The sequence below is a fragment of the Oncorhynchus tshawytscha genome, linkage group LG07, assembly GCF_018296145.1.
Source record: "Oncorhynchus tshawytscha isolate Ot180627B linkage group LG07, Otsh_v2.0, whole genome shotgun sequence".
NCBI classification, from domain to species: domain Eukaryota; kingdom Metazoa; phylum Chordata; class Actinopteri; order Salmoniformes; family Salmonidae; genus Oncorhynchus; species Oncorhynchus tshawytscha.
The window spans coordinates 50,997,532-51,007,451 of NC_056435.1; the positions used below are offsets into that span (position 1 = coordinate 50,997,532).

A 9,920-nucleotide genomic window follows, 5' to 3' on the forward strand; every position below is an offset into this window, starting at 1 on the left:
TGATCTCACAATGAAAACACAAATCTTCTTCTTTACAAGAACAAGGAACACAAGGCGAGTATCTTCAAACTATAACAAAAATCACGGGTAGCGTCACCGCCTTAACGATCCGTTCATGGACAGCTCCCTTCGGGTGGTGGTCCAGATCTGTGCTGGCCATTCCCAATAGGTAGTTTGTCCTCTTCTTCTCCCTTCCGAAAGGTGCGTCCTTTCCTTTGTAGAAGCAAACACTATTTTCTTCCTCCAGTCTCCCCCACTGCCGGTTCCCTCCTCTCTCTTGTAGGAGAAAGAGAATGGGTCATTAGAAACGTCAGCTGTGCTTAATTGCCTCTGATCACCTTGACTCACATGCCGGGCTGGGCTACTATCCATGGGACCAGCCTGCCCTCTGGTGGTCCTTCCGCATATCTAGAAGAAAAAGAAACGCACACCTATTAAGACGAGGTGCTGGCTAGCGGAATAGAAATGTGAAAATAAAAGAGAGCCGCACACTCTAGGAGCTCAGATGCAAAAATGTAATACCAACGTTTCGACAGCCAAGCTGTCTTCATCAGGGTATAATGATACCCTGATGAAGAAATTCTGTCCAATCCCAAACTGCCCATGTCTGGGATTTGGGCGTGGGAGGAGTGTATCCCTCTGGTGGTTGATTCTTTACATGGGCTTGGGTGAAGTTTCCCCGTAGACACTAATCTTGGGTCAGCATTGCATTTTCCAAACTAATGGTTAAGGTTAGGATTGGGGGAGGGGAAGTTTATCCTAGATCTGTACCTAGGTGAAACTTCACCACAGATAGTTGTTGATGCCTTACATAACCTTTGGGCTCCTGAGTGGCGCAGCAGTCTAAGGCACTGCATCTCAATGCTAGAGGCGTCACAACAGACCCTGGTTTGATTCCAGGCTGTATCACAACCAGCTGTGATTGGGAGTCCCATAGGGCGGTGCACAAATGGCCCAGCGTAGTCTGGGTTAGGGTTTGGCCAGGGTAGGCCATCATTGTAAATAGGAACTTGTTCTTAACTGACTTGGTTAAATTAAAAGAATAAGTGAGATGCCTGGTTGAGCCTGTTTTACTAGTGTTTCAACTGAGAGTTTCAAGTAGTGTTAATCGACATCTGGAATGACATCATATGCCATAGGTGGAGCTAGTAGCGCTGCACAAAGATTTCAAAGATTTCCATAAAACACGGAGTCAATCATGAATTGAAGCTACCTTGGCCAACTTCATGGATTCATTTGACTTCAGATTCATTTTCCTACTCCTTTCTGTGCTCTGTATTAGCTGAGATCATTAGTAGGGCCTGATTATTAACATAATAGCCAGATTGGTGTCAGATAATCTGTTCTTATTAACATCATCTACAAAGTTTAACATATGGACTTATTTTAAGATTGTCATAACATGGATCATTTAGCTGTTTGATTTTGAAACACATTGAAAAACACATTCATAAATGGATATTCGATAATCCATATTCGTTTGTAGGCCAAACCGTTCAGATGCTACAGACGTTTTCGGGATGTCTCATGGTCTGACAGACACCACTGCAGAACGCCCACCTTCCACCGTAGATGCAGAAGGCCAACAGGCTGTGGTAATTGAGACGCAGCCCATGAATCAACAACAACAAAAAAACATACAGTCGCCCTATCTCTATTTTAAACTGACGGATTTTGATGGAGATTTTTTTTATTACGTGACAGATTGTTAATGCCCTCTAGGGCCTCAAACAGTAATTTGTGTAGCCTACATCACACGTTCAAGAAAGACAAATACATTGATATGTATTCAAGAAATCAGAAATTGTCCATTACAAACAATGGAGATTGATACAAAAAAAATGTTTTATTAGTGTGCCAAATTGGTACAACTCAGGCCTGATGAGGTGTGCAGCCTATTCCTCTAGATGTCACTCTAATGTAGTGACAGGTAAGGATTGTATTGTCTTCCGCATTCAGTCAGTTTCATAATGATCCCTTGCAAAGCAGGTCGTACCAGAGTTACCTGGTCGGGCGCAACAATAGTAGTGAAACGATGACTACAATAGTTTGATATGGGTTTTCTTTCCATCTTTTACCGGAACAGTTCAACAGCCGACGAAGATTGGAATACTTTGATGCGCTCAAAGGTCTGTATACTATACTGCGTAAAAACAAGGGAGTGGGGGATAGAACCGGTGAAGGCTACTGTATCGTGTTTGCGGATGTACAAGCTAGTATCCAGTCAGATATGATTGTGGCATGCTGGTAGGTATCCTATGAAAATTACTCTGTAATCCGATGCATAAACCACCGTAACTCATATATTTGGCTGTCCGCCTGAATTTTAAAGAGCCAAATAATTGGATTTTGGCTGAATTACGCAGTTTACTCATACATGCCGTGCTGTATCAGTAGGCTACGTGTCATGTTTACATTGGGTCCTTATACAGCTTTAATGTCCAACTGCTCTCTCTGCCTGTTGCCCAGGGTTATGTTATGCATGGTACATCATTATTTAGGCCTAATTTAGTAGTCTGCTAATTTGAAGAATGTGAAGACTGATGTCACTTTGTTTGGTGGTGGTCCTTGCAATCCGGAATCTTTGGAACGTCTCTTTAAAATGGTAAGAGGTAAGGGTAGGCACGTCCCAAAGAAGCCGGATAGCACTGACCGTTTAGTGATTGCAATTCATAGTGGTGGCTTCAGTAGCTGTCTAACAAATTGAAAACAATGTATATCCATTGATGCATTTAGGAATGTACTTCTTTGCATCATACAGGCAGCGACATGCCATGATGACACTCACTGATAAAATGTCCGTCAGACTTTTTATAACTATGTTGTAGTCTGACAAAAGGACTTTCAAAGTTGGCCCTCCTGAATCATCCAACTCTTCTATAGTGTATGACATGTCTCCATTCTCCTCCTGTCCTTTAGGCCCTAAGCAGAACCCCTGGGCTAGTTTGACCACAAGCTAGGCTAGAAGATGAGGAGGAGTCTAAATTACAGTTTCGTCTTTGACGTATTGACCCGTCTACTGTTGTTTGCAGTGTTCTGGTAAGTTGGTGGTTTTTAATGATATAGATGGAGTATCAAATATACTATTCACTCTGACCCAAGTGGTCTGGACAACAACCTTGATTAATGTTTTGACCAGGGCCCAGGGTCTTGGAGAATGAACAGAGATAGGCTGGCTTTTAAGTGTACACAGAGAGCTAACATCAATGACATGCATGTCAATCTCTCCTGGATCAAAGTAGAGGAGAGATTGACTGCATCACTACTTGTCTGTGTGAGAGGTATTGACATGCTGATGGCACCGAGCTGTCTTTTCAAACGACTAGCACACAGCTTAGACACCCAGGCATACAGTACTCCACAAGACATGCCACCAGGGGTCTCTTCACAGTCCTCATGTCCAGAACAGACTCTGGGAAACGCACAGTACTGCATAGAGCCATAACTAGATGGAACACTATTCCACATCAAGTAACTCATGCAAGCAGTAAATAAGATTTATAAACAGATAAATGTACTCCTTATGGAACAATGCAGACTGAAGAGACACTCTACACACGTATATTGCACTCTACATATTGCACTTTACCAGCACTCTACACACGTATATTGTACTATTGCTGTATGGTAGTACTATACATTTTGTGTTGTAGATATGTAGTGGTGTAATAATGTTATATGATGTACTGTTACATTTTTGTGTGATGTGCATTAATGTGTTTGGACCCCAGGAAGAGTGGCTGCTGCCTTGACAGCAGCCAATGGTGATCACTAATAAATGTGACAAGTATTTAAGTAGCTTTCTGGCCTTGAGGGTCAGATTGTTGTGAACTCCTCTGAGTATCGTACCGATCTCACTTGTGCACAAGTTCTGTCTATTAAACCTTTGAAAATTATTATAATTTTTTTAAATTTTTTTTTACATAAGTCTTCGCCTTGTCTTTGCATCCATAATCTTCCCACACCTAAGCAATCGACTATTCCTAACAGTAAGCTTACAGCAACTTTAGATTCATGTGTATAGGTGCTGTTGCCCAGCCTGGTACCAGATCTGTTTGTGCTGTCTTTACAAGTCCTATGACAGTCAATCACCATACAAGTATATTGGAGAAGTTTCCTTATGTAATACTACAACAGCTACCAATGATTCTCTCTGTCCTCTTAGTGTGACAGAGGTGCTACCTCCTTTCTCCCGTGAGATCCAGCCAGAGGAGATGTGGCTCTACAAGTTCCACCATGTGGAGAATGACCACGTTCCTACCAAACTCATGTTTGTAAGTACCAGTACTACTAATGACAATCTGCATAATTAACCTCCATAATAATGTATTTACAACAGCCAGCCAAAGAAAATGAACTTCTTCTCAATGGTTTGGTTCCTAACAGGGTCTCTTCCTCTCCAAATGGAGTTTTTCCTATTGTCACTGTCGCCTTGTAGGCTTGCTCTTTTGGGTCTGAATTTTGTCAAGACAGTCTGGTTTCAATATCAAAATGATTATCAGAACAAATTGGATTAAGTAATTTTCATGCACACATAAAACTGTTTTTTCCTTTCCTTCTGTTTTGCAGAGCATAGCACTTTTCACCCCTATGGCTGTTATCATGTTGTTTGCCTTCCTGAACAAGACAGAGAAGAGGGACATTAAGGAGGCCTCTCTGGGTAGGTACAATGTTACGCTCGGAAACCCCTCCTTTCTGCAAAGTAGCTGCAGGCAAACTCAATGGATTTGGACTCCCCTTTAAGGCAAGATAACAGTTTAATTAACTAAGGTTGAGGGTAAAGGTTTAACTGGGATGTGGACACGAAGTTAGGGTTGTGGTTGAGACTAGGGTTAGGGTAACCTAACGTAGCAGGCGTTAAATAAATGCCTACGCTGCGTTTCTTTCTTTCTGGTCCTGATGAGAAAAACACCTGTCAGGGGAGGTTATCTTCTGCACTGTTTAACCAGTCCAGTAAATGTGGAGGAGGAGTTAAGATGGAGCGTCACCTTGTTAACGTCCAAAAGTGGAAGTCTCGTCAAAGGCACTCTTTCCATTTCCCCTGAAAACCGGATGCATCTTGTAGTTTCAGTCTCCGCAGAGGGCGGGGTTATGATTGAGACCATAAAGTCTTTGGCTGCGTTTACACATGTGGCCCAATTCTGATTTTTTTCCCCCAGTAATTTTTCAGAGCTGATCTGATTGGTCAAACAATTAGTGAAAAAGATCAGAATTGGCCTGCCTGTCTTAACGCAGCCATAGACAACATTCAAGGCAATAAATTGTTTCACAAATTGACATTTTTAAGAACCAAGATAAGCTTGCTTTTACATGAAAATTTCATATCTACTTTTACTGTAGATAACCCATGAAGATGTTTTGACTCATGATGAGCAACACAGTATGAAGTACAAGACACATTTTTTGTAATATATATTTTAAATCAGTGAGGCAGTCCCAATCCTTTCATATTTTATGGGCTAAATTGAAGAGATAGTAAACGGGGGAGATAGGGGAGGGAAAGGGCAGTGGGTCGGAGATGAACAGTGGTCAGTGGCTATAACCACTGGACCACATAGGCCACACCAGAGTCTCTTTCTGATTGACTTACATGTCAAATATTGTCACGTCATACTACAGAATACACACAGTCTCTGTCTTCCTTTCAGCTGTGACGTTGACTCTGGTACTCAATGGGATTTTCACCAACGCTATCAAATTGGCAGTGGGCAGGCCGCGGCCAGATTTCTTCTACCGCTGTTTCCCTGATGGTCAGATGAACACGGAGCTGCGATGCAGTGGAGACCCCGACACTGTAGAGGAGGGGAGGAAGAGCTTCCCTAGCGGACACTCCTCATGTGAGAGCATACCTAAGGTCCATGCACGCATGCACACACACACTTTACCAGTAACACTCATGACAGCTGGCGCCAGTTGACTACAACTAATGCAACACTTTTATATCATAAACCGTTCTTTAGGTCAGCCAACTACATTATACTGTACATATCCAAGACCTTGACCTTTCTCTCTATGTGTTGCCTTCTCAGTTGCCTTTGCTGGTCTGGGCTTCACTGCTCTGTATGTGGCGGGGAAGCTGCACTGCTTTAGTCCTGCAGGACGGGGCAAAGCCTGGCGACTCTGTGCCTTCCTCGCCCCTCTCCTCTTTGCCATCCTCATCGCCATGTCCAGGACCTGCGACTACAAGCATCACTGGCAAGGTAGACAGCTTGATAGCTAACACTCAACAGAAACTAAAAGAGGTTTGATTGAAGTGTGGAACTAAAGGGTTTGGTAACAATTTGAACATAAATATACAGTGAGCTCCAAAAGTATTGGGACAGTGACACATTTTTTGTTTTGGCTCTGTACTCCAGCTCTTTGGATTGGAAATTATACAATGACTATGAGGTAGTGCAGACCATCAGCTTTAATTTTAGGGTACAGTTTAGGAATTACAACACTTTTTGTACATAGTCCCCCCAACAACAAAATGTGTCATTGTCCCAATACTTTTGAAACTTAATGTGTATATACAGTGCCTTCGGAAAGTATTCAGATCCCTTTACTTTTTCCACATTTTGTTGCATTACAGCCTTATTCTAAAATTGATTAAATTGTTTTTTCCTTCAATCTACACACAATACACCATAATGACTAAGCAAAAACAGGTATTTAAAAAAACAACAGATCACATTTACATAAGTATGCAGACCCTTTACTCAGTACTTTGTTGAAGCACCTTTGGCAGTGATTACAACCTCGAGTCTACTTGGGTATGACGCTACAAGCTTGGCACACCTGTATTTGGTGAGTTTCTCCCATTATTCTCTGCAGATCCTCTCAAGCTCTGTCAGTTTGGATGGGGAGCATCGCTGCACAGCTATTTTCAGGTCTCTCCAGAGATGTTCGATCGGGTTCAAGTCCGGGCTCCGGCTGGGCCCCTCAAGGACATTCAGAGACTTGTCCTGAAGCCACTCCTGCATTGTGTGCTTAGGGTTATTGTCCTGTTGGAAGGTCAACCTTCACCCCAGTCTGAGGTCCTGAGTGCTCTGGAGCAGGTTTTCATAGGTTTTCACTTTTTTCTGTTCATCTTTCCCTCAATCCTCACTAGTCTCCCAGTCCCTGCCTTTGAAAAACATCCCCACAGCATGATGCTGCCATGCTTCACCGTAGGGACAGTGCCAGGTTTCCTCCGGACCCAACGCTTGGAATTCAGACCAAAGAGTTCAATCTTGGTTTCATCAGACCAGAGAATCTTGTGTCTCATGGTCCGAGAGTCCTTTACGTGCCTTTTGGCAAACTCCAAGCATCCTGTCATGTGCAATTTACTGAGGCGTGGCTTCCGTCTGGTCACTCTATCATAAAGACCTGGTTGCTGGAGTGCTGCAGAGATGGTTGTCTTTCTGGAAGGTTCTCCCATCTTCACAGAGATACTCTAGAGCTCTGTCAGAGTGACCATAGGGTCACCTCCCTGACCAAGGCCCTTCTCCTCTGATTCCTCAGTTTGGCCAGGGGGCCAACTCTAGGAAGCGTTTTGGTGGTTCCAAATTTGTTCCATTTAAGATTGATGGAGGCCACTGTGTTCTTGGGGAGCTTCAATGCTGCAGACATTTACCCTTCCCCAGATCTGTGCCTCAGCGCTGTCAGAGTGACCATAGGGTTCTTGGTCACCTCCCTAACCAAGGCCCTTCTCCCCCGATTGCTCAGTTTGGTCGGGCGGCCAGCTCTAGGAAGAATCTTGGTGGTTCCAAACTTCTTCCATTTAAAAATGATGGAGGCCATTGTGTTCTTGGGCACCTTCAATACTGAAGCATTTTTTTGGTAGCCTTCCCCAGATCTGTGCCTTGACACAATCCTGTCTCGGAGCTCTACAGCCAATTCCTTAGACCTCACGGCTTGGTTTTTGCTCTGACATGCACTGTCAACTGTGGGACCTTTTTATATAGACAGGTGTGTGCATTTCCAAATTATGTCCAATCAATGTAATTTATCACAGGTGGACTCCAAGTTGTAAAAACATCTCAAAGATGATCAATGGAAACCGGATGCACCTGAGCTTAATTTCGAGTCTCATAGCAAAGGCTCTGAATACTTAATACTGAATAAATAAGGTATTTCTGTTTAAAAAATGTAATAAATTAGCTAACATTTCTAAAAACCTGTTTTCACTTTGTCATTATGGGGTACTGTGTCTAGATTTATGCACTGCATATGTCACAGAGTTGCGTCGTACGTTTGTGTACAACCCTTATTACCTCTTCTTGATAATAGGTAGTAATAATAATATTTTCTCATGTTACAGTAGAAGGTTGAGCCCGTTACATTCCCACTGTAATGGGCCTATTGATAAAGTGTTGCCTTATCCCACATGGCGACTGGCTCTGCTTTGACCTTCAGGCTTTGTCATTGGCTTTCACAAGCCCTGATCAACTTTTGATGTCTTTATTTTCAAAATAATGCCCACCACAATCAACACAACCCCTGTTTCAAGTGTGGCAAATTACAATTATATTGGCTGGTTACAGATCATTCACTAAATTACTGAAATAGAAATGTAAACTGAACATAATTCTAATATTTTTGTTCTCCAGATGTCCTGGTGGGCTCTCTGCTGGGGTTGGTGTTTGCCTGTCTGGGCTACTGGCAGCACTACCCGTCTCTCAGTGACTCAGACAGCCACAGGCCCCTGCTGCACCGGGAAGTAGTCCCGGCGGCACAGGAGCGCAAGCAGCAGGAGCAGCAGGCCCAGCAAGCCAACTCAGGATACCTTCTGCCTCTGTAAGGAGCCCCAGGCCTGCTTCTGTACTGGGTGCATCCCCATAATCTCTCCTTCTTCCTGTAGTGTGCACTCGTGTAATAATCCCCACGCATGTAAAAGCATTGGATTGGTGTACGTGTTCGAGTTCCATGTACCAGTAATTTCCTTTCAAATCCATGAAGGGAAGTGAACAAGTGCACACTTTGGGAGAAAGGAGAGGTTATTGGGACGCAACCTCTCATTTTACTTTCAAATCATGATGAATAAGATTATATGGACAGGGGGAACCTGATCCTAGACCATCAGCCCTGTGATTGCAGATCCAGACCTCCACTGTGGAAAAACAAACAAACAAACAACTTTAGTTGGAGAGGAGCGGTACCAAGTAGTCTGCTCCTCACTCAATCAGTGCTGTCTGTTGGTCAATTCCAAGAAGACAAACAGTACTACTGTAAAAACAGGGTTGCATTCCCAGGCTGTCATGCTAATATCAATGTTTCTAATCTTTGAAGGACCAATTGTATAGAAGTGAAAGGACCTCCACGGTTACGTTGGATCACAAGTAAGGGGACATGCTAGCAATCTCGGTTTTATAAATCTATGACTAATCCAAATCTAATGAGAAAATTAATGAATCAAATGGAGTCTTTCTTGATCACTTAAGATGCCAAAATTCTCCTTTTTTTAATGCACTTACAGATACTGTATGTATAGTACGTTGTTTACAATACTGTGCCAATAAAGTTTGTTACCAGGGAATGTACGGATTCAGCAGACTTTCTTTACATTGTCAAATGTCAATATGGTTTTCTACAGTTTTTGTTAAGTAGGGAACTTCACCCATGCTCTCGCTGAAGCCAATCATCCATGTGGTTTATGTTCTACAGCACAGTATGTTAACAGCACAGGAGGGTGGTGGCACCTTAATTGGGGAGGTGGGCTCGTGGTAATGGCTGGAGCGGAATTGGTGGAATGGTGTCAAACACGTTTTCAATGTGTTTGATGCCATTCCATTAGTGCCCTTCCAGCCATTATTATGAGCCAGCCTCTACTGGTTAACAGCTGGAACATTGTGTCTTTATGTAGGAGAAGCAGAACACAGACTGACACCTAGCCTATTCAGTTGCCAAGTAGCCTTTACACTTCAGTCTGTTGTAGATCTGTTGAGATAGAAGTGTAG

At 43.1% G+C, this 9,920-nt stretch overlaps 1 protein-coding gene across 5 annotated transcripts; it reads left to right on the forward strand.

The window, feature by feature from the left end:
* Nucleotides 1-1,951: 1,951 nt before the first annotated feature.
* On the forward strand, nt 1,952-9,499 carry plpp5 (phospholipid phosphatase 5). 5 transcript variants are annotated; one of them, XR_002954199.2, is made up of 8 exons: nt 1,952-2,129; nt 2,920-3,039; nt 4,166-4,274; nt 4,570-4,660; nt 5,649-5,854; nt 6,030-6,200; nt 8,574-8,760; nt 9,253-9,499. XR_002954199.2 is itself a non-coding variant. In XM_024427617.2 (8 exons), exons 2-8 carry the CDS (start codon nt 2,969-2,971, stop codon nt 9,317-9,319), a joined length of 885 nt encoding a protein of 294 aa, XP_024283385.1. In that variant the 5' UTR covers nt 1,953-2,129; nt 2,920-2,968; the 3' UTR covers nt 9,320-9,499. The 5 variants fall into 5 exon arrangements, 4 of the variants coding, with proteins under 4 accessions (XP_024283388.1, XP_024283385.1, XP_024283386.1 ...); XM_024427617.2 differs by having other exon boundaries at nt 1,953-2,129; nt 5,649-5,837; XM_042324592.1 differs by lacking the exon at nt 1,952-2,129 and adding an exon at nt 2,145-2,247 and having other exon boundaries at nt 5,649-5,837.
* Nucleotides 9,500-9,920: the final 421 nt, after the last annotated feature.

Coding starts and splice junctions, on each gene's coding strand:
- plpp5 (XM_024427617.2), top strand. CDS start 2,969: ATGAGGAGGAGTCTAAATTACAGTTTCGTCTTTGACGTATTGACCCGT. Junction 3,040..4,165: donor CTGTTGTTTGCAGTGTTCTG/GTAAGTTGGTGG, acceptor CTGTCCTCTTAG/TGTGACAGAGGTGCTACCTC. Junction 4,661..5,648: donor CATTAAGGAGGCCTCTCTGG/GTAGGTACAATG, acceptor TCTTCCTTTCAG/CTGTGACGTTGACTCTGGTA.